Source organism: Coffea arabica, chromosome 9c (assembly GCF_036785885.1).
Source record: "Coffea arabica cultivar ET-39 chromosome 9c, Coffea Arabica ET-39 HiFi, whole genome shotgun sequence".
In the NCBI taxonomy this organism is placed as follows: domain Eukaryota; kingdom Viridiplantae; phylum Streptophyta; class Magnoliopsida; order Gentianales; family Rubiaceae; genus Coffea; species Coffea arabica.
In genome coordinates this window covers 9034120-9059807 of record NC_092326.1, presented here as the reverse complement: position 1 = coordinate 9059807, position 25688 = coordinate 9034120, and the positions used below count along the sequence as shown (strand labels likewise).

The 25688-nt window shown below is 38.8% G+C and overlaps 1 protein-coding gene across 1 annotated transcript; it reads right to left on the bottom strand.

The window, feature by feature from the left end:
* Positions 1 to 17116: 17116 nt before the first annotated feature.
* LOC113708337 (uncharacterized) lies at positions 17117 to 19407 on the bottom strand. Its single transcript, XM_072064508.1, has 3 exons — positions 19239 to 19407; positions 17734 to 19130; positions 17117 to 17275 (listed from the first exon to the last, which is right to left on the bottom strand). The coding sequence occupies exons 1-3, from the start codon at positions 19405 to 19407 to the stop codon at positions 17117 to 17119; spliced, it is 1725 nt and encodes a 574-aa protein (XP_071920609.1).
* Between the last annotated feature and the right edge of the window lie 6281 nt (positions 19408 to 25688).

Here is a 25688-nt window from a genome sequence, read left to right as displayed (position 1 = left end):
ACCACCTCTTCAGGTGCAGCTGGCTCCTAAGTCACTAGGAGTTATGTTCCCTTGACCTTCCTCGGTCAAGTTCGCCTGTACTAATTCCTCCACAAGTGCCCCACACTCAGTTAAAATGTTATCAATTCGGTCCCTTACTTCCCTTACTATAAGAACAAGGCGACCCTTAGCCTCCTGTGCTTGCTCTCAAAAAGCATTGGTTCGCTCCTGTTCCTCGAGAATAGAAGCCTCGAGCTCCCGAATTCTAGCACCTTGCTCTCCCAGCATTGCCCTCAAGCGCTCGATCTCAGTTTGGGCCCTACGATTTGCACTGGCCAACATTTCCCTCTCATCCTCTATGGCAAGGACCACCCTATCGAGATATGAGTAGGTTCACCAGCAATCACAGTGCCTGACCCTACGTCCCGGGGCCCACTAAAGTACCGGCTCTCCGGGAAGTTCCTGATAGCTAAGCACTCGCCGAGGTCGTTTGGCATTCCCATTCTCGCCATTTCTTTCCATTGCCTACTGTAAAAATAGCATCAAAAGAATAAGCAATGTAAACAAGTACCACTAAGTTAATCGCCTACTCTCTAGGATTTCACACTTAAACAGCCATACACAAGCCATATCATCTACAAGTCACTCATTTTACCCAGACCAATTCCAACCTAGAGTTTGAAACCACCTGTGACAACCCCACCTCCCCCTAGAGCGTACCCTAGAGGTTAGGGGATCGCTTGCCCAGCTCTCACCAGAACTCACTCACTCGCTTCAAGAAAACGGGTTATAACTTCAAAAGTAAATGAAACAACAGTTCCCAAACTTCGAATATACATTTATATCCAGTTCCAACTCAAACGTTCATACATTTCCAATTATAACAAAAGATTCAAGTTCCAGAGCGTTTTCAACCCTAATAGAGGCTTAGCGTGAGTACATCACAAAATTCAAAAACTAGACTATGTTAGCTTGTACCAGCCTCACGCCCAGGCTCGATTCCCCTGTAAGGAAAATAAAACTAATAGGGTGAGTCGACTAGACTATACTAGCTTGTACCAGCCTCACGCCCAGGCTCGATTCCCCTGTAAGAAAAATAAAACTAATAGGGTGAGTCAAATCTCAGTGAGGTTCCAAACATCATGCAAGAATCAAGTAGCAAGTTGACCACTATGCAAAACTTGAAATATCAAAGTAATGAGCATAAGAGTTCATAAAAGTAGGCAATAACACTTTAAATAACAAATCATTAGATATCCAACATTTCCAGATAAAAGGATACAGTACTTCTTGCAAGTTAACTCCGCCATAGCTTCACCAAGTAGTAGTAAGCACCCCGTCAACTTTCAAGTAGAGTAACTAGTCCAGTAGATCACCACTTAACTCCAATCTCAATCCACCAATCAACCCCCTACAGGGCCTGAACTCCAAAATAACAGTGGTGGTAATACTCGAGTGTACCGAATCCAATAGACCATATCCAAAGGATTACACAATAAACAATAAATGATAAACAATAAACAGTACCTATGGCTCACCAGTCTCCTCGACCAAGTCCTTACTGGCTTGATTTGACTGACTAACTAATAGGATTAGGATCCCAAGCAGTATTCAAGTCATACACATCTATATATATCAACCCATTTGTAACCAATGCATAGTAATAAGTCACATTAGGGCAAGTGCGATAAAGTACACCCTTGCCTTATCAAACAAAGTGATTCATTCAAGTAATAAGTTCAAACATGCATTTGAAAACACTCATCAATGATTTATTGCTTTCCAAAACTAAGCTCAGGTTAAACTCCCTGGCTAGAGTCCAAATCTGTGATAAAATACTGTTTAACAATTTGCAATCAACTAGGGTTTCAAATATGGAAGTTTTGCTTAAAAAACCAAGTAAATAGAACGCATTTAAGTGGTACTCATTTTACTTATCAAATCCTAGAAAATTCATGCTTGCTCATTTGGTTTCGATAAAGAAGTGTTCAAAACGTTTGAGTTCGCAACTTGGTGGAAAAAACTAGGAAATCGTGTTTAAAGTGGTCGCTACTTTATCTTTGAAAAATATACACTTTTGAGCAAAATTTTTGCTTATAAGTCACCCACAAGGTCAACCTACATCCCTACATAACTAAGTCCCAAATCGAGCATAAGTCACACACTTATTTCTGCTTTCACTCACTTATCCCACGAGAGAAAAACCGGGAAGCGTTTCCTTTGTGTTTACCAATTTTTCCAGCCATTCAAGACTTCATTTTCTTTCCAAATCAGCCCCAAACCAACACTACAAGAATATAAAGATAGCTCTTGATCTAGGCCATAAAACTGTCCAATTGTAGCTCATTTCTAGCAAATAATCATCACAATACCAAAGCTGGAAAATTCTTAATAAAGCTGGAATTTCCTCTTTTAAAGCTAAAAAGTCACAATAAGGCTACTAATCACCTCACAAGTCCAAAGCCAAGCTCAATACCAACATATTATAGTTAAACAGCATAAATCAAGGCTGAAAATTGCAAAACCCTAGCTGAAATTAACTAATCTTCACCAAATCTAGAGTATCATCCATAATATTCCAAGATTCAAGTCATCTACACCATATTTTACAAGAATAAGAAAGAGAAAGGAAGTTGTTGAACTTGTAATACCCCAACTTTTAGGATCATCTTTTGTTTAGTCTCAAAGAGGGTATTACGGTTTCTTTAGTTTATTTTTTATTTAAAAAAATATTATTTTGTTTTAAAGAAGAAACTAAAGCTATTTCTTTGGGTTTGATTTAAAATCTTGTTTTATTTTAAAAGACTCGAAACCCTAAAAGTCTAATCAAAACCCTAGTTTCACTTGTGACTGACCGTTTTCTCAAATTTCTCATATTTCAACCGAAACTCTAAATTCAATTTATGGAATTGTAAAACCCTCACGTTTTTCTTAAAAATACCCTTTTATTTGAAAATTATTAATTTATAATAGCCCTACTACTCAATCACCCCACAATAAGTGCAAATGAACCTAGAAAGTAGGGTTTCACGTTTCGATTTCAAGTTAGAGCGAATTAGGGTTTTCACGTTTTTTTCGTAGTATGATTATTCGGTACCGAGTGATGATCAAATTTGGTAGGTAAGAGTGACTTTTGGATGAGGAAATATTATATGATTAGAAGTGATAATAATAAGATAGTGATTAGAAGGTAAAATCCCTAGTATACGCAATTTTAAAAAAAAATCGGCTCAAACCGACGGGTATCGATCACTACCGATTGAACCCACCACTTGACCACCACTTCCTTACCACCACATACCCTTGATATTTTTGCAAAATATCCCCCCCCTCATCCTCAGCCTTATAACCGAAACATGTGGCCCAAAATACAAGGAAAAGAAAGAGAAATTTGGATGGTTTTGGTGGTGACAAGTGTCGGCCACCTATGGCCTTAACCAAACCTTTTTGTCTTGTCTTCTTATATCCCATTTCAGCTCATTTTTCCCCATTTCTTTTCTGGTCTGGCCGAGCTTAAGAGAGAGAGAGTGAGAGCAAGAGAAACAACTTTAATCCATCTTGAGTTTGAACCATTGGAGTGCAACCAAGAAAAACTAAACCGATTAATCACTAGTTTGGAAGCTTGGGAAGCTTGAGGAACCAAGAATTTCAAGGAGAGGTGAAGGATCATCCTAGCAAGGTCTTGTCTTGAGGTATAATGGCTGATCAGCCATTCTTTTTCCATTAATCATGACTAAGTTGGGTATTAATGTTAGTATTGTGCTTATGATGCTTGTTTCAAGTGATTTGATGACTAGTTGGATTATTTTTGAGTTAGGGTTTCTTGCGGGTTAGGTGTTGTATGATGCATATATGTGGTACATGATCTTGTAAAGGTGATAGTAGTGGTAGTTTCAAGGTAAAAATGTGAATTATAGCTTGAAATAACAAAAATTCTAGTTTTCTGGAAAATTTAGTTTCAGTTCTGTCTGATTCTATTTCTCTATGTTAGAGGCCGAATTAGGTTTAGCATAAAATACAAAAGTTGTATAGAATAATATTTTGTGATTTTCTACAAAATTTCAGCTCAATCGGAGCAGTGTACCCTGTGAAAAGATGAAAATACCCTGACTGCCCTAGGAGTAAAATCAGTGGATAGTTTGACAGTACACAAAGTTGGTTGCATTTGTTCACCTTGATACGTACTGAACTAGCCTTTAGTCAAAACATGAAAGTTTTAGTACTTTGTCTTAGATTTTCAACGCCTCCAAGAACATCATAAACGGACTTTGGAAGCTTGAGATATGGTCATTTGAAAGTAGTACGGTTAATTAGCCGATTAGTTGGAATTTGATTCTGTGAATTGGGAATTTGACTAGGTTACACTGGAATTTGGACTAAGTGGTCTTCATCAAAATTGTAGTCCTGTGTCTTAGTTTCGAAACGGCACAAATTTTATCCCAATCCGATAAGCGTAGCTTCGGTTGTATCCGTTATGCAAAACCACGTCAAATCTGTCTTTTACTAAACCTCATTTCCGTACATGTCGTTAGCTTGATTTTGTACTTGTATGACCTTGAGTTTATTGAACGGCTATTGTAATGAGTTTATATTGTGTATGACTTTGGTATTGATTGAGGAAAAAAGTGAAGCCATAAATGGCTAGGAAATAGGAAAATACAAAGGGCGTGCTGTCCAAATTTACGCTTGAGGACTAGAGAAATATACTGGCAACTTGAGTAAGGGTTAAGAATGATTACCACTTGAACTATCTAGGATATTTGCATCTTCTTTTATCGAGGTATATAAGTAAGGATTTGGCCGAATTTGTACCCTTGAGAAATGAAATAATGACTGCTCGGAATATGTTTTCCTTGTACTTTCGACTCAAATGACATTTCCAAGTATAAATGTTATAAAGTTATATAGTTTGAAAAGCGAGCGAGTGTTTCACGAATATTCCCCAAGTGAATTTCAATTTCTTGATTCTTATTGAACGAAACGTCTAAGTTTCGAACCTTAGTCGATTTTCAAAGTTCTTAAGTCAAGTTTTATCGCAGATTTGGACTCCAACCAATGAATTGGACCGGAACGTGATTTTTGAGAGGCACTAGACTTTTGGTGAGTGCTTTCAAATATCGAATTGAACTTGATACTTGTATTTCATACATGACCAATGTGATTACATGTTATATATGTGAATTGTTAGGGCAAGAGTGTACTTTATCGTACTTACCCTCATGTGATATATACTTGTTTATTGTTGTAATTGATTTGATATACTTGTTTATGATGTGCGCACTTCCTGAAATTCCAGAAACCCTGTGGTGAGTTACTCGAGTCGAGCCGGCAAGGGCTTGGTCGATTGGATAACGAACCCTGGGTTTCTTGTTTTGCCTCGACTAATCGGTATACTCGAGTATTACCACCCGTATTTATTGAGGATTTTGGGCCCAGTAGGGGGTGTGAATGGTGGACGGAGAGTAGTGTAAGTGGTGATCTACTAGATTAGTTACTTACTTGAAGGTTGACGGAGTGTCAACTATTACTTGATCAAACTCTGGTGATACACTGGGAATTTGGCTCCTAAGAGCCTTCCGTATCCTTATACTTTGGAATGATTATTGCTTATTGGATTATTGATTCTTCTGAAAAACTTTTACACTCGCTCACTTTGAGATTTGCTACTTGAAGTATTATTGTTCACTCTTATGAACTTTTGATGCCATTAACTTGCTACATTGATATTCGTACTTTTAAAATGGTCAATTTGTTATTTGGAACCTCACTGGACTTTTAGCTCATTCCACGCCATTTGTTTTCCTTATAGGGGGTACGAGCGAGGCATGAGACATGTACAGACTAGCGTAGCCTAGTTGTTTTTGCCTTTTGACTTGTACTCGTGCTATCACTCGATTAGGATGATTTGTACTTGGATTGTATACACTTTAAACCAGTTTGGATATATAGGGGCTTTGTATTTTGAATGTGCATCGATATAAATTGTAAGTTTGAATTGTGACATTATTTATTATCTATGGATGTATGCACGTGATACGAGTGAGTGAGTCCTGGCGAGAGTTGGGCAGGCGGTCCGCCGAACCCTTTGGTTCGCCTTAGGGGAAGGTGGGGCTATCACAGAACTTATACCTTCAAAACCTCTTGAGAAGTGAAGAACCAAGCTATTTCTCCAAAGAAACTTTCCACTCCAAGCTTCCTAACTCCCTTGATGCTAGTTTGTTCGGTTTAGTTTTTGTGATTCAACTCAAACAAAGCAAAATCAAGATGGAAATGGAAGTTTTCTCCTCTCTTTTTTTCTCCCCAAAGACTCGGCCAAGACAAGAAGAAATGGAAGCAATTTTGGCCCAAAAGAATGATATAGATGGAAGAAAGCTTCTTGGTCAACCAAGCCTTGGATTGCCAACAATTGTAACCACCAATTTTCCTCTTTTTTTTTTCTTTTCTCTCCTTTTCTTAGTCAAAGATTTCAGCTGGATTAAGGGATAATTTAGAGATGATTAGATGAAATAAAAACCAGAAAATTAGGGTAAGAAAATATTGGTCAAGTGGTGTACTCAACCGGTAACAAGCGGCCCACATCGGTTTAAGCCTATTTCTTTAAATCTCTTGTACTTTTGTTTTAACTTATGATTCACTAGCTTATTATTAAGCACTTCTAATCACACACTTCCTCTTACCTAATACCCACTCCTATCCACCAAATTTAGTACACACACCTCACCAACTGATCACACTACCAAAATGCGTAAAAACCCTAGTTTAACCTAACTATAAAAGTAAAAGTAAAACTTTCGATTCTATGATGTATTACAACTATTGAGAGGGTAAATTAGTAGTAAAGGAATTATAAATCAACTTATTCAAAATAAAAGAGAATTATAAGGAAAATATAGGTTAATTTTCAAGTTCTCATAGTTTTGTGCAAAAGGGATTACGTGACAAGAGGTCTTAGGAGTTAATTGGAGGAGCACAAGATATGTTAGTGATTAGAGACAAAACAAGAAACAAAGAGATAGAGATGGACCAAGCTTCGCCAAGTGTGTCACTCATCTACAAAGTCTTGACCAAGACTAAGTTCATTCCTATCCAAACCAAGCCTTTTATTTCATCACCTCTTCTTTCTCTCCTTGTGGTGGTCGAAATTTGAGAGGGAAAAAGGGAGAGAAAAAGTCAATTTTCAAGCCTTGATTTCTTGCTTTATTAGTGAGAAACTCAACGAGAAACCCTAATCTATTCCATAGATCTTAGAGGCAAGTGCAAAAAAAAGCTCTTGGTGAAGTCTTGGAAGAAGAAAGCTCTTAGTTTGCTTTCCATCCTAGGATTTTGAGGTATTTTGCTAGGAAATTTCCCTTTCTTTGCTTATCTTGAAGTTTATCCGATAAATGTAAATGATAGAAGCTAAAGGAAGCATGCTTACGGAAGATGTCATGATTTTGTTAGCTTTTATTGAAATTTCCAGCTTTGATGCAAGATGTATGTAGCTTAGTTTTGAGCTTTATATATGTAAATTTTGCTAGATTTCCTATTTCACAAGACAATACCCATATTTCACAAGCCTGGATCTAGACAATCAATACCTTCGGTTTGGCAGTGGAAAAACTTGACCCTAATTAACTCTAGAAGTCATGAACATTATTGATATGATCTAAACCCATAACTAATCAAATTAATGAACCAAAGTTGCAAGGTAGAAGAACGCCACAATCAAAGTGGATACTTGATTGATAAGTTTGATTAAATACCCTCAACAAACTCTCAAGTATTCAAGATAGGTTCTCTAGGACAAGGGAAAATTGAATAAAACTCACATTATTTCTGAAAAAATCTCATTAACCAATAACGTTGGAAGACTAGGCTATTTATAGTAGTACAATGACTCAAAACCCTAATCGAACCTGGATTAAAACTCAGCTCCCTTTAATCACTAAGCTGGCCGAATTTAATCACTTAACTAAACCACTTAAATGACTAAACTAATGATGAGAACATGAAGATCCGAATCCCCTTCAATTCCATGGAAATTCATTTTACAAGTCTTCACATTCTAATGATGGTTGATGATGCAATCAAGTTCAAGAATTATTGAACATCTGAACCTGTGTCATGCTTATTTTTTGTTATTGTTTCTTTAATTAAGTTTTCAGCAATAATTGTTAGTTAATTAGAGTTAGTCTTGAGTTATTTTTGAGTCGTTACTAAGGGGAATAAAGGCTAAGGTCATGTTGTGTGATGCCCCCACTTCTCTCAAGGGCGAACTCAAGGGTATCCGCGGAATGCCTGCCCAACTCTCGCCAGAACTAAATACGATTCCCGTTCAAGCTTAATACAATAATAACTATTAATACCATACGACATAAGAAAAGAAGTCACTTCCATACATAGATATTTAATCTTACATTACAAGTTTCAAAATACTTCCACTTTCCCAAAATAGACAACTTCCATAAGATGTCCAATCAAGTACATTCCCAAAATTCTAGTCAAAAGAGCCATCAAGTAGGCTTCTCCAAAATTCCTTCCATTTCATCTCCTGTTAAGAAAAACAAATCTAACGGGGTGAGCGAATGCTCGTGAGGCCAAGAAAAAAAACAAAACATGTACATGCGAACACATAGTTCAAGTAACAAGTAACAATAACATATGTACAAGAATTAAAGCCAGAAAGTTCAAGTACTTCATGTGAGAACCCGTATTTTCCTAGTAATTTTCCTAGGGTTTAAACCCTTTAATGGCATGTTTTCTGCGTTTTCTGGCTTAGGATTATTTTCTTGGTGGGTTTTATGAGCAGTTATAGTTTTTAGATGATTTTTCTAGTATTGGAGAGTTTTTGAAAAATTAAGAATATATATTGGACGTGGGACCCACTAGTGCGAAAAGTTCGGAAAAATTTGGCCAATAAGGTTAAGTTTCGGATACTGTGTGAAATTTATCGGGTGTTAAGAGATAAGTAGAGAGTGGGATTTGATTGATGGGAGAGGAAAAAGAAAAATAAGAATGCATTTAAGAGGTGACAAGTGTCACTCTCTTATTGGGTATACTTTATGATTTACTATTCATGTTTTTGACTTTTGACCAAAATGGTCAAATATCTTAAAAATTGCACAAAAATTACCATTTCTTACCTCCTCCATAGCCGGCCCTCTCTCTAGCCAAGAAGGAAGAAAACTTCTTCAAACTTCAAGCTTTCAACTAGCTCAAATCATCCAAACCAATTGCCTAAACTAGTTTCTACTCCATACAACCTTTTCATTTGGTGTTAGTGGTGAGTTTGGTGAAGTTTTTGGAAGAGCTAAGGTGGTCTACAACTTCTCTTCTCTTGTATACTAGGTAAGTGATGATTGAACATACTCCTACACCTAATGATGCTTAAGTTATGCTTAGTAGTGGCTAAAGTGATGGTATTTGTGATTTATTTCTTGATTTGAAGTGATTTGGTGAAGTTTTTATATTTTTAAGGAATTTTCTGGTTTAATATGAATGTGATGTTGTGGTCATCTATGATGGTTGATAATGAGGGGGAATGACTCTAGTAGGTGTGAATTAGTGATAATTGCAACCAATTTTGGGTTTGGATTGAATTGTGGAAAGTTAGGGTTTTATCACCCCTTATTCTGTCCGGTTTTGGATCATAGGGTTAGAGGCCGAATTGGACTTTACTTAAAACATGAAAGTTGTAGGTATTGATGTGTTTGAAGTGCCTGTAAAATTTCAGGTGATTTAGATTAGTGTAGGGTGAGCTATGTCGATTTTACTGTGGCTGTTCTGGGTTGATCAGGATGGCAGAACTGCGTTTGTATTTGGCTATTTTGACTGGAATTACTTTGGATTTGGATGTTGGTGTCTTCTGATGAAATATAGAGGGATGTCTTAGCTACCATATTCCTTTGGAATCAATGCATTTGGACTTGTATGGACCGAGTTGGACTCATTACAGCATTATGTGATTTACAAACCTGTTTTGGTAATTCTGGTTTAGTATTTTGCATATTTGACCTAGTTGTGCTAGGTTTTGAACTGAGTAACCTTCTACATTGTTGTAGCCCTGTTTCTTGGCTTCGAAACGGTGGGTCTTACACCCCCATCCGATAACCGTAGTGAATTTGGTGCCATTACCGCATATTGAGGTCAAATACGGTTTCTTTGTTAAGGATTAAGCTAAAGCCATTTCTTAATTTCTGGTTACCAATGATGCTTATTTATGCATATAAACCCTATTGGGGGTTATGATTGGCATTGCTATATGACTCGTTATCGAGTCTCATTGCATTTGTTTACGTGTTCTAGGGCGTGATGGTGGTTCACGACGCACTTTTGATCACGGTGCATGAAATATCACTTACGTGATTGGTGAGTATACTACTCACTTAAATGTTACAATGTGGCTTTGTTCTATGTGAATTGATGCCTTGAAGGCTTATTTGGTTATGGAAATTGATAGAGGTGAGGGTGTACTTGACCGCCCTCACCCCTTGTGATTCCATTCATGACTGTTTACCGTTTTACTGAAATACTGCACTTGCCATATGAAATATTGAATGCCATTCATGGACAACTGATTTGGTGTCGTTTGGACGAATATCCAATGGCCTTACTGTATTACTGAGCTCAATCTCGTAGGTAGTCAATTGAATCGAGCCGGCGAGGGCTTGGTCGTGAAAATTGACATGCCACGGGGACTGTACTGGGGAATCGTGTGGTAATGAGACCCTCGGTTCCGGTATACTCGAGTATTACCAAAATGACTGAATGGAGTGCGGGCCCGGTTGGGGTATGATAGTTGGACGGTTGGATGTAAGTGATGTCTACGGATGGTTACTTTTAACATTGACGGAGGGTCAATGAGGTTGGATCAAGAAATAAGCGTGGAAATTGGCTCTTGAGAGCCGTCCGTATCCTTTCACTGATTTGATTTACTTCTTATTTGCATACCTGAACTGAACGGTTATGCTTATGTGATCTTAGTTGCTATGGTGGTTGTATTCTCACTGGGCACTTAGCTCACCCCGTTTCTTTTGTTTTCCTTACAGGAATATGACTCTTTTGGAATGAATTTTGTTAAATGGTTGCCGAATGAACTAGATAAATGCCTCTTTTGTATTGTATATAAAAATGGGACCCCAAATGTATCATTAGGGCCGTTTTCACTTTTGTTTTGGCAACCCACATATGTAGTGACTTTTGTATCACTTTTAATGCCATTGTGGCTTGTAAATGGTTAATGTTATGTTGTATATGTATTTCGATGTTGGTTGAGTTTCGGACGGGTCGGTTACTATTCATGGCCGACTCGGGATGTCGTTTCTTTTATTTTGGGTTATTTTGCCCTTTTGCCTTGTTTGCGCGCATTATAAGTTTCAGAACGTGATAGATCGCTTTATACTGCACCGTTAGTCCTGGCGAGAGTTGGGCAGGCAGTCCGCTAACCTCTTTGGTTCGCCTTAGGGGAAGGTGGGGCTGTCACAATTCACAATTTATAATATAACACACTTGCTAAGGATACGGGAGCACTCAGGTGCTAATTTCCACTTGCTTCGCCAAGGCTCGATCCGAAACCCCCGTGATGGCACTCCGTCATTTGGGTAGGTATTAAGTGTGACACTCCCACTTCTCCAGAAGGCAAACCAAAGGGTATCTACGAGACGTCTGCCCAACTCTCGCAGGACTCGATATAATCCATAATTCAAGACTATAAATACTTCAAATAACTTCAATACATAATTAAAGTACTCTAAAATATCTCACACTTACAATTAATCAGCTCTCAAGCGTAATACAACCCAAAAGAATATTTACTACAGCCATCTGCTGTAATACAACTTAAAGTTTTCAAAAGAAAACTATCTAATACTATTCACGAGCGCTCTTGGTCTCGAATCCTGTTAAGGAAAACAAAAATGTGGAATGAGCTACACAGTCCAGTGAGGTTCCAAGACACTCTAGCAGTTCTAATAAATCAAGTAATTGAGCATACCGTGTCGCGCCCCATTTTTTTGAAATAATAAAAATAAAAGACGGGTTTAGAAAAAATGGCTTTTGATTCAAGTTTTGATTGAAAAATGAATTTTTGATTTAAAAAGAAAATGTGAAAAAAAAACATGGGTCTAAATGGGACTTGAAAATGCGACGATTTGACCCAAAATATAGTTTAAAAAGGGTTTTTGAATGAAAAATGGAGTCGCCACTTGTTATAGAGTTAAGGTGTACCAAACCACCTAAAAATGAAAAGGAAAAAAACGTAGAAAAACCCTTTTTAAACGACTCCAAATCTACGAAAATCAGAGAAAAAGATTTGGGAGTCACATTTGAAGAAAGGGAAGGCAAGGATAAGAATCCAAGGCACCCTTTCAATCTAGCCAAGGCTAGTTGCGCGATTTAGTCAAAGGTTTTCTGATTTTAACCTAATGATTTATCACATTTGGATGTTCTATATGAATGCAAACCCTAGACTTAGGAGGGTATTGAAGGGTCGAAATGTATCTTCAAATCTTACTTGGTACCAATCACATTAATTGTGACGCCCAATAAAGACTCTTCGAAAAAGTCACGAATAATGCAAGTCATGAAACTCGAAAGAAAGAAAAAGTAAAGAAAATAATAATATACAAATGTGTATGACCGAAAGGAATGCATCATGTTGAGTACGAGGGACTAATGTTCGTTGGCTTTCAATGTTCCCTTTAATAGAGGGAATATGAGCGTGCTAAGGCTAGAGAAGCCAAACTCGTCCATATCCCATATCCAAGGGATTTTTCCTAATCTAATCAAGCAAATGTACTAGCCTAGGTCTAATGCTTAGATGAAATGCAAGTCTAATGTCATGTTTCATACAAAGGGGTAAGTAATATACATATAAGGGAAAATACAGGGAAAGGGATATACGTATAAGGAGGGATATGGGATAAAGGATGTACATAAGAAAGTGTCATGCAATATGGTAAAAACCCTAAAAGGTGAAAAACATGCATGAAATGTAGTGATTCACACAAACATGATCTAGCGTAGGAGGTCCCTTGTAATGATCCCACATCGGCTAGGGAGGAAGTCCTGGGGCTGCTTTAATAGCCTGTAGTGGTCTCTCCCACCTGACCGAGGCCTTTTGGAGGGGTGCTGGGCTTCTTGGCCTGCGGGTTTGGGCTCTTCACTTGTTGTGGGTATAACCCCACCTCCAGGAACAAAACCCACGGCCCAATGGGGTGGTTAACTGTGGGACAATATTGGTCAGGAGCGTTAGAGGTGGTATCAGAGCCGACTCCCGACCCCGGTGTGCCAGCGAGGACGCTGGGTTCCCTAAGGGGGGTGGATTGTAATGATCCCACATCGGCTAGGGAGGAAGTCCTGGGGCTGCTTTAATAGCCTGTAGTGGTCTCTCCCACTTGACCGAGACCTTTTGGAGGGGTGCTGAGCTTCTTGACCTGCGGGCTTGGGCTCTTCACTTGTTGTGGGTATAACCCCACCTCCAGGAACAAAACCCACAGCCCATTGGGGTGGTTAACTGTGGGACAATATTGGTCAGGGGCATTAGAGTTGGTATCAGAGTCGACTCCCTACCCCGGTGTGCCAGCGAGAACGCTGGGTTCCCTAAGGGGGGTGGATTGTAATGATCTCACATCAGCTAGGGAGGAAGTCCTGGGGCTGCTTTAATAGCCTGTAGTGGTCTCTCCCACCTGACCGAAGCCTTTTGGAGGGGTGTTGGGCTTCTTGATCTGCGGGCTTCTTGACCTGCGGGCTTGGGCTCTTCACTTGTTGTGGGTATAACCCCACCTCCAGGAACAAAACCCACGGCCCAATGGGGTGGTTAACTGTGGGACAATATTGGTCAGGGGCGTTAGATCACTAAGGATCTAGCGTTGGACTAGCCCATATCTATGAATTCCTACTAGCATTGGACTAGTGGAAAAACGGAATGAAGGGCCACAACTAGCGTTGGACTAGTGTGGTGACGTCACACATTTATTACAATCAAATAAATCATGTAAAGCTTAATAAAGCAAATAAACATATAAATCACATATAGCACATAACACATAAGCATGGTGTCTAGATGCAAGATCCTAGGAAAGCGAGTAACACATAACACATAGGCATGCAAAAACACACAAGGCAAATAAAGCAAATAAAGCCCTAACTATTACATTCGGGGAACCCTTCTACAATCTAAAAGGGGGAAAAGGACTTATAAAAGTAAATCCTAACTATTGCATTGACTAGCTAAGACATATCTTCAAGAGAGACGCCAAAACCTAACTATTACAAATTGGGGTCCAAATGCCCTCGAATGACTTGCCAATTAAAGAAGGCTAAATAAAAAGAAAGTGAAACATGCAATTAATCATTAAAAAGGCGAATTAAAGCATGCATATTCACACATAGCACTTAGGAGCACGTAGGAGAAATAAAATCAAGAGGATAGAGGTTACCTCCCTTGCAATGGTAATGAAATGAAGGAAATATTAGCTTCAAAACAATAAAAGGGTCAAGGCACCAATTAAATAGTAAAGTATAAACAAAACCACCAAATCCTCCCCCAATTGCGACTTAAATGAAATCAAATAATGCATAATTTCCAAGAAAAGTAAATTATTGATCAAATTTCTAAAATGGAAAAACTACCAAGGACCCAATTGCAAATATTAACAAATCATCCAAACCCAATTAACACATTTTGGGAACTTCAGGGGTCCAAGAGCAAAGAAAGGGTCAAGTAACGATTGAAATTGCAATTATTCTAGGACCTGATTGCAAGGAATTAAAACATAATTGGGCCATAGTAGGACAAGGAGAGACTTTGAGGGATTGGCATGCAACTTTTTGGAACATTTTCCATGCAAAAGCATGCAAAGCTACGAAGGAAGACATTCTGTAACTGGAGCTATTCTTCTACAACATGCAAGCCGTGACTTTCTTTCCATTTCAACATGCAAATGAATTCATCTAATATCAAGACTTCACCTATCAACTACCGACTAAATGAGACACGAATTCTTATTGCAGAATTGTAGCAAAGCATTTGAGTTGGCCAACATAAAAAAAAAGGGAGAAATGCTGCAAGAAATGCAAGAGGTTTAATGCATCAAAAAGACAGCACAAGCATCAGCAGCTCTACGATGCAAAGAAATGTAAGAAGACAGTAAAGGCACGAAAAGATAAACTCGCAGTGAACATGCACACAACATACCAACCAAAAGCCTAAAAAAAACGCAAAGCTTCAAACAAACCCATGCTTGAACAAACCAGAGAAGGAAACAGAATCCCTTTGTTCATGCTGCTGTAACAAACCGAGATCTTTAAACTTGTTGCAGCAGTTCTTTTATGCACTCAAACGTCGATAAACATTTCAAAGCTAAACCCAACCTCAAATTCCTACCCCATATTATAATCCCAAATACTCCATCATGCATACAAAATCACACACCGAATGCAAAGCTAACGGGAGCTATCATGCAAATGGGCTGTTATGCGACGGCTTTAGAAGCTGTTAACTTTGTGAGCTATAAAAACGTAGTGCAGCAAACAAACTTTAACTTTGGTTTGAAATTGCCAACCAAACGTTCAAGAAAACATGCTTAAGCTCAGACCCTAAGATAAACAAGATGCCAAACATGCCATGGGTTTAAGTATTTAACAGAAAAACACATGCAAAGCTGGAAATTTTTTCCTTCCTGCAGCACTTTGTCTTCGGCTTCAAGAAGACGCAGGAAAACAGCCATGAATACTGGTTGAAAATTCAAATTCCAGCTCTTAAAGGTATCAGATTCCAAACCATAAAATGAACAAGAAAATGATCGCCAAAAACAAGATTCACTTTCCCTTTCCCTACTGGTAATCATGCGGGTTTAAAGATTCTGAGCTTACACGGCTCAAATGAGCTCCAAATGTTTCAACCCCAAGCCAAATGCTAGCAGCCAGATCACCGTGAAAAAAGGAAAAATACCATGCCAGGCCATCATAAAGGCACAACAAGCAGACAAGAGAACAAGCAAAGCCCTTAGATTTCATGAACAGATTTGAGCAAGACTCCATTTTTCAAAAAAAAAAACTTCTGACCGGACATTCCCAGACCAAAGAATCATAGCCATGATAGTTCCATCAACAACAAAACAACAAACAAGAAACAGGCAGCTTGGTCGGATGTACAAAACTGACTTTACAGCCCAAATCTTAAAGCGAACCGAGAAAAGATTGAAAATTACCTATTTCAATTGCTCTAGGACTTGAATCTGCAGCAAGAACCCGTAAGAGATTGAATATGCCCCAACAGGGATCGAAAAGGATGAATTTTTACAGACTTCGGTGAAGAAACGCGGGTTTGAAATTCTGGCCTCTGAATTTCTTCTCTTCTTCGTCTGGTTTCACTACTTCCCCCCAGACTTTTCCTTAGCTTTCTCGCTACTCCCCCCTCAGTAGCCTTTGAAGTTCTCACTCAGTCCCTCTTTCTCTAGTTTCTTTTTCCAGCCGAGCTTCCTCACTTGCTTCTGTTTCTCTACCCGATCCTTTCTCCTAACTCTCTCGGTTTCTCTCCTTTTCCCCAGACCGCTTTTCCTCCGTTGTTTTCCTTTTCCGCTGTCACAGAACACTCTCTCTCGTTCTGTTTCCTCTCCTTCTGCCAAACCCCCCAGCCGTCATCAGACTTTCTCCCCTTTTTTTTCATTCATCTTTCAAAATTTTGAAAATTTGCCCCAGTTTATTTTTTAATTGAGGCTTTCTTTTGTTCATTTCCTTTTCTTTCGACTTTCCTTAAAAAATTGAATTTACCCCAGTGTGGGGTTTGCGATTCTCAGAGGTTGCCAAACGAAATGATCTATTCTGAAGGCTCAAAAGGGATAACTAGAGATATAATGTCTTAATGGGAAAAGAAGAGGGCCTGACTTTCATTCCATTCTTCGCATTAACTCTAAAAGAAAACTTTCATTTATCAGATGAAAATTTCTTACACATCTCCGAATTGATTGATTGAGGGAACAAGTGCTCCACCAGGCGATACCTTTTTGATAATAAGAGCACCTTACCAATTCGCGGCAAACTCTCCTTTTGGCTTCATTTTGTAGTGACGAAAATCACCTTAATGCTTTGCCTTCTCGTCTGAATGGTCATGATTTGACCCTTTAATGGTAATCACGGACCAATCCTTTTGATCATATTAACCACGATGGACTGTGTTCAACTGCTTCTTATTCCTAATCTTGATCCCGATTCGGCTTGAACTTCTTTTATTCCATTCGGGCTTCTTTGAAACATTTTCGGATGCCTCTTCCCCACTCCTCTCATTTTGAAATTCAAATTCACATTCGTGAGATCGCTGCCATCAAATTTCTGAACAGTGATATCCAAAGGGTCAGATGGTTTTATTTTGGGCCATCTGAAAAGAATGTATAAGTCACAATATATATAAAACTGTACATTTTATTGACTTTCCAGACAAAAACCAAACTTAATATCATGAAACATGTCTTTAGCAGTCACTTGATTGAAAACTATTTACAAAAAACATGTTTAAACAAAAGACATATGTATGAACGATTTTCATTGGTTTTAACCAAAACAACTCCCCAAATTTATTGAAACTTCCCTTCAAGAGGAACCTCACTAATTCAGCCATTTCCAGGATTTTCAAATTTCTTCATTGGGGGTAAATGCCTCAAAGGTGTCCTTGTGTTCAGAAAAAGGATTCATACTTATGTTCGGTCCTTGTTCTTCCCTTTTCCTTAACACTATATCTCCTGCTTCGATCATGTCCTGGATCTGATGTTTTAGTACCCAACAGTTACTGGTCGAGTGACCGGGCGCTCCAAAATGGTGGGCACATGCGGCTTGAGGGTCGTACCTAGAAGAGAGACCTCGACGAGAGTAGTTTGGAGGAGGTATGTCATCAATTTCACCGGCGGCCTTGAGCTGTTCGTATAGTTGGTCAATGGGTCGGCCTAAGTTGGTAAAAGTTCGAGATCGACCAGGTTTTTGTATTTTATTGGTTTGAGAAGGGTTGTAAGCCTGTTGGTTTGGTGGAGTAGGTCTGGGATTATAAGGTAGACAAGGTTGAATTTGAGGATTGTTGTGAGACATTGGGAAGGGTATTGTAGGTGGGCTTGCACAGTTTTGCCGAGGTCGAGGATGATTGATAGTAGTATGGTAAACAGGGCGTGGGTTTGGGTAGCGAGATGAATATGTATGGTAACGTTGAGATCTGGGTCTTGAAAACGGTCCTTGGCCCCACACAAAAGTAGTTTCCTCCTCTTTCTTCTGAAGTTGAGGCTCCCTTTTGTTATTACTCTGACCTTGCAAGGCGTCCAACTGTGATTTTAAAGCTGATACATTGACAATTTTTCCTGCTTTGACATATTCGTCATACTCCTCCAACTTATTGATAATTGCTGCAAATGAACACCCGGTCATGCGAAAAATCTCCTCAAAGTAGGGCGGGTCATGAGCTTTGATGAACGTACGAACAATCTCATCTTCAATCATAGGAGACTCCACCTTGGCGGCCAATTTCCTCCATCTTTTTGCATATGTCTTGTGGTCCTCGGATGGTTTCCTCTTGGTTCCCTCCAATGTGGTCCTCGTGGGAGCCAGCTCGCAATTGTATTCGTACTGCCTCATAAAAGCAGTTGACAAACCCATCCAAGATCTCATATCCTCAGGCTTCAAATTGGAATACCAATCCAACATGTCGCCTTCTAGACTCTCGGAAAATAAGCGCATAGGTAGATTCTCATCATCTATCGGCTTCCCTAGCTTGTTTGCAAACATCCAAAGGTGTGTTTTGGGATTGCCAGTTCCATCGTACTTGCTAAATTTGGGTGCTTTGAAACCCATTGGTAATTGCATATTCGGAAACAGGCACAGCTCGTTGTAGTCCAAACCTCCTTGCTTGTTCGAACCTTGGTTTTTCCTTATGAACTCTTCAAACCGCTCCAATCTCTTTAGCAAGTTTTTATCCACTGGCGCGGATGATTCCCCAACTTCAGCTTTTCCTTGGGCAACGGTATCTATGGTGAATGGCTTAGCGGTGGAGTAATAATGGGGTCCCTGAGGTTCGAATGGCATGCTCATAGCAATTGACGGATAACTTTGGGGAATTTGGGCATGAGAAGGGTTAATTTGGATGTTAGGTGCATAAGTAAGTGGTGGGCCATGAGTGGGATAGGTAAAGGCCTCTTCAGGTGGATTTATGACATGTGAAATAACAGGAGCTTAAGTATAAGGTAAGAGTATTGGTTGAGGTTCAGATTGGCCAGGGGGTAAAGGCTCATGTTGTTGCTCACTGCTAGCACCACTAGTGACCAATTGGTCGATCACGCGCCGTTGGGCCATCATTTCAACGCTTAGCTCATTAAATCGGTTGAGAACTTCGTTCAGCTGAGCTCCCAGATTCGCCAAATCAGTTGATGATGTTGTTACGGGCCTATCAGATGGTTCTGGATGGGTACTCATGTTTACATTTTCTCTTGAAATTCGGCTATGTGATCGGGTAATAATGGGGCTTCTTTGTGTGGCAATATTTGTGATTACTACCTGAGAGTGTAAGAAAACCCTTATTAGATGCCCTTCTTGATTGACTGTTGTCAAAAAGAAAGAAAAAAGGAAAAGAAAAAGACAGGAGTTAGTAAAAATTAAAGTAATTCGGATGCATGTCCTATTAGGGGACCCTTTTAGTGCCAAGGGTAGGTCTAGCATGAGAATGCAATCCTCTGAGGTAGGCACTATACCATACCTGATAAATCCGATCAACTCATTGACAGTTGGTTGGAAAGCAATTTGAAAATTTTGGGCCAATTGAACAGCAGGAAACCTCTAAATGAAGGAATGGTTTTAGTTGGCACCGGAATGCGTACAAATCAATTTAATTTTGACGAACTTCATATTGGACATTTTTTAACATGGGTCGAAACCCTAATCTATCCAAATGCAATGAATGTAATGGGTGATTTTCTTAAAAACAACTAGTTCCAATTCTAGATTTGACATAGAAATCCTAATTGGTCAAATGGATCGAATGAAGTTGATAAACTTTGCTGGATTGCTCTAAAAATAGACACATTTGATCGAATAGATTGAATGAAATTGATGATTTATTTAAAAATCGACCAGATCACCCTAAAAAGGGTAAATTGGTCAAATGAATTGATTGAAATTGATGATTTATTCAAAAATGGGTTGAATTGTCCACCTATTGGTAATTTTCAAAAATTCATTGCGATGCATTAGTCTATGAGCCCCCCTAAAATCAAGATTTGGCCTCAATATATTTGTCGTCTCAACAATGAGGAATCATTTGTGAATTTCTTCAAATCAATGTCCTTTAAGCAAGGGATTTTTACCAACTATGTTAAAAATGGCCAAAAGATGATTGTTAGATACTCATATTCCAATGCGCAAAGATTGCTTTGCTGTCTTCGAAAAGATCGGGTCCTACCTTACCTTGTGCACTACCCCTTCGGATGGTACAAAATGTAAACGTGTAAGCCTCATTGGATTATATATCCGAGACACAGGGCGGTTTATTACTAGCACGGGATCCCCTAAATGGCATTTCCTTTCTAGAGTGGATGCATGATGCCAGTTTATTAAAGCAATAAAACATGCAATTTTGAAATGAAATATGACCTAAGGGGACCCTTTGTATGCCAGGGTAGGCCTAAAAATGACATGCCATTATTAACTTACGAATGAAATATACCGAAATTTCTAAACGTGCAATAGCCTATCTATAAGGGTAGGTCCTAAAAGAGGATCATGCCAGATCTCTTATTTCCTAACGTTTGTGAATGCAAAAGACAAGAGACAAGGAAACGTCAGTTCAACATATAATCACATAACACATTGGACAATTAGATGATATAAAAAGCAACAAAAATAAATAAGGAAAGAGGGGTAGGATCCCTCCCCTCGTGCCTAGTGTCCTTAATAGGGTAAGATCGACTCTACCCTAGGCAATTCTAATATGGATGCATGAGGTTTGGTTCACTAATGCATCTAGACTCAATAAGGCTTCGGCTCCCAAGCCTTCAGACCTAAAGGCAAAGGGTCATCACTCCCAAGACCTTCGATCGGTGGCTCGAGTGATCCCTTAGGTAGCGCTATGGGCGCAGAGCACACCATTCGCCTACCCAAGGCAATCGATCCTAATCCTACAAGGAGGTGTGGGAAACGCCCACGAAAAAGAGAAAAATAGGGCGACTAAAACTACGTATGCACGTATGAAGTGCTTCGTTTGGAGGGGAGGGATCGAGAACCAACGCGAGACTCTAGGGTAAAATTTCTCCCACCCAAATGCAATGCAAAGCGCGAGATCACATAAATAAACCATCCATCCATCCAAACAATCGTACGCAAATGTGTGAGGTAGTGAGTTGATACGCGCGAAATGCAAAAATCCTAAAAAGGAAAAATACAACCCTAAACATCCAAATGTGATATATGAAAAGGTTAAAACAAAAAAAAGATTGACTAAATCAATTTTGCTCGAACTCTCAAAGTCCCCAGTGGAATCGCCAGCTGTCGCGCCCCATTTTTTTGAAATAATAAAAATAAAATACGGGTTTAGAAAAAATGGCTTTTGATTCAAGTTTTTTTTCACTTTTTTTTTAAATCAAAAATTCATTTTTCAATCAAAAGCCATTTTTTCTAAACCCGTCTTTTATTTTTATTATTTCAAAAAAATGGGGTGCGACATACCGCATGTATGGTTTAGGGTTACACGTTGACATATGAATATGAAACAATTATCATTCTACGAGTAATTTGTGATGTGAAACCCCGATCTAGACAACCGAAACACCATGGCTTAGGCAGCGAAAATTTGATCCAACTAATCCCTAGAAGTCACGAACAATTTTGATATTATCTCAACCCGTCACTACTCGAATTAACGAACCAAATTGGAGGTAATAGAACGCCACAATCAAGGAGATACTCGATTGATAAGTTCAGGTGAATAACTTGAGAAGATTCTCAAGTATTCAAAGACAACTCTCTTGCCAAAGAGAAAGTGAAAACTCACTAATTGTATTTAATAGCCAAAACTGGTCCCAAACAAAGAGGAAGTGGGGCTATTTATAGCCCTTACAAGCATTAACCCTAATCCAAAAGTTGACCAAACTACCCTACATACTTAAGAAAGATTTTGGGCCTTACTTACTAACAAATGGGCCGCAATTAAACTATCTTAATTACCTAGACTTTTTAAAACGAGAAATAACCAAAATCAACGAGAAAAATCAAATAATCCTACTAAACTCAAGCATTCGTACAATCAACTAGTCTTCACTTGAATCTTCCAATTCCCCATGTGCTTGAATGGGTCTTGGTCTTTATATTCTCATCATTCCCCTCCTCTTAAAAGCAATTTGCCCACAAATTGAAGCACGAATGGTAACAAGACGAGTTACATGCCTTCGACTCAATCTTGTTATGATGGCTACAGATGGCATCCAATGCAAAGCCCATGTGCTAAGTTGGAAAATAACCCTCGTCGAACCTTGACTCTCACAAACCATCTTCAATGTATGCTCAACTTTATTGTTTGTGGTTATGAGGTAAGGGTCCTCAAAGTGGTATGAAGTGTATCCCGTGAAATCGAACTTCGGCTCGAACACCCTTGCAAGGCACCAAGGCGGATTTGGTGATGTTGGAGCTGCATGTGGACTAAGAGCAAGACGAAAGTCATAATGGTCATTGAGGTACTTGTTCTTTAAACGAACCCTTGATACACAACCATTCCTAAAATATGGAGTGTTCCCTTCAAGATGAGCTCGAATCAACTCCCCTTTGGTGTGGACTGATTTGAGTTGACATTGGTTCCATGAATGGATACCAAGGGGGTTTAACTCTTGGAGTACCAACTCCATGGAGGCTTGCAACGTCTACAATTGATTTTGAATTGGAACGCACCAAGATCAGCTCAACTTGCCTTTGCTTGATCTGTATAAAAGAAGAAACACTAAACAAAGCAAAGGTAAGTTTGTTAAGAAAATAATAGGCCTTCACCGGGTTGCTCAAGATCAGCCCACTTTCTCTTCTTTCTTCCTTTTTACCAACCATGTCATTAGATTTTTCCATCTCTTTTTCTAGTTCAACAGCTGACCCTTTTATCTCATTACTTTCAACTTCCTCGAGTTTTACCTCTGCAGGCACAATTCCCTCATCTAGCTTTTTCTCCATTCTATAACGCTCAAGCTCACTTTTCATTCATGCTAGATCAATACAAAGTTGGTCATAAGTAAGTGATACAAGTGCAAGACGACGACTATTAAATACGAAGGAATACTTATTAGTATGTCCATCAATTTTAATTTCTCGCCTCGACATCCATGCTTTGCCCAACAACACATGTGTCACTTGAATTGGGACTACATCACGCAACACCTCATCCATATAATTGCCGATTTGAATAGGTACAAGTGTGTGCTTAGTAACCCAAACATCCCCATGAGTGCTCGTCAACTTGTACGGTTGAAGATGATCAATGGTTGGAAGATTTAATTTCTCAACCATGATAGCACTTGCAAGATTGACTTCACAACTACCATCAATGGCCAAGCTACAAATTTTATCTTTGACACCGCAACGAGTATAAAACCAACCAAGCAACTGAGATTTGACGAGGTCCAATTGCTCATCTACACCACGTAATGCCACTTCTTTGACTCCCTTAGGATCAGGAAGACAATGTTGTGGGCTAACTTTGATGCGTCTTATACTCGCCATGACGTATGAGGAAACCTGCAAAAAGTTAGCAACGAAACCGAAGATATTGCCTTTCACGCTCCCTTACGTGTATCCACTCGCCCTCGTGTATGTCACTCAAAGCACTCCAATGGACTTACCAAACACCTTTACCTGTTGGGTTAGGTAGTTTGAGAAATGCTACTCAAACCCAAATAATTGTCACCAACTTCTTCCTCAAGAGTAATCATGGAGATGTAGGAGAAAGTGTAGGGAAGTGTTCCTAAAAACTATGAGAAAATATAGAAGAAAGTGTAGGAGAGTGTTCCTAAAATCTAGGAAGAGAATATAGGAGAGTTTCCTAAAATGGATGAGAGAATATAGGAAAGGTCCTAAAAATGTATGAGAGAATTTAGGAAAGTTTCCTAAAAATAGATGGGAGACTTTAGGAAAGTTTCCCAAAGAAATGGATGAGAGAGTTTAGGAAAGTTTCCTAAAAAATGGATGAGAGAATTTAGGAAAGTTTCAAAAAAAAAAAATGGATGAGAGAGTTTGGGAAAGTTTCCTAAAAAATGTAGGAGAGAGAGTGTCCAAATGAGTACAAAGAGTTATCCAAGTGCTTTACTTAGTTTCCTAATTGATTTTGGAAATAAGTTAGTTTTTGGAAACCCTTTGAAAATCCTTTTCCTCTTGAACAACTTTTGGTAACCTTCTTGAAACAATTTTTAGTAATCTTCTTGAAACAACTTTTGGTAACCTTCTTGAAACAATCTTTAGGTAACTTCCAAATTCTACTCCAAGAAAGATTGCACAAATCAGATTTGGTCCCCTATTCAAAACAATTCGGTTGCCACTTTCTTTCCTTTCCTTTTTTTTTTCTTGCCAACCGATTCCTCTTTTCTTTCTTTTTCTTTTCGTTTTTGTTTTCTGTTTTTTTTTCTTGACTACAGCTATCAACCACGACACAAAACAAGAAAGTCCACAAATAATAACTACCAAGAACTTCAAGATCTTTCAAGAACTTTCAAGAAAGTTGTCAAGAACTTCAGAAATTTCAAAATTGTGATAAAAAATGCAAGAAGCTCAAGATTATTGTAAGTTCTCTTCAAGATTCACAAAATTCCAACAAGTTTTGCCAAAATTCAGATTTGAAAACTGAGTAAACAAGTTGGATAACACAAACAACAAGGCTGGACAGATTTGTATATTCGGATGAACAGTAACTATGAACAGTGTCGGTGAACAGTGTTAGTGTGAACAGTACCATGTGAATAGTGACTCTTTTTTTTTTTGGATCTAAACAAACGAACAGATTGGGATAAACATATATGACTCGAAATAAATGAAAAAAAAAAGATATAACCTGGTGGTTGTCGACTAGCTCTGATACCAACTGATGTGAAACCCCGATCTAGACAACCAAAACACCATGGCTTAGGCAGCGGAAATTTGATCCAACTAATCCCTAGAAGTCACGAACAATTTTGAAATTATCTCAACCCGTCACTATTCGAATTAACGAACCAAATTGGAGGTAGTAGAACGCCACAATCAAGGAAATACTCGATTGATAAGTTCAGGTGAATAACTTGAGAAGATTCTCAAGTATTCAAAGATAACTCTCTTGCCAAAGAGAAAGTGAAAACTCACTAATTGCATTTAATAGCCAAAACTGGTCCCAAACAAAGAGGAAGTGGGGCTATTTATAGCCCTTACAAGCATTAACCCTAATCCAAAAGTTGACCAGACTACCCTACATACTTAAGAAAGATTTTGGGTCTTACTTACTAACAAATGGGCCGCAATTAAACTATCTTAATTACCTAGACTTTTTAAAACGAGAAATAACCAAAATCAACGAGGAAAATCAAATAATCCTACTAAACTCAAGCATTCGTGCAATCAACTAGTCTTCTCTTGAATCTTCCAATTCCCCATGTGCTTGAATGGGCCTTGGTCTTTATATTCTCATCAATTTGAGCATATCACAGGTATAGCACATTTGCATGAAACAGTTATCATTATGTAAGGTAAACACACATTGAAGG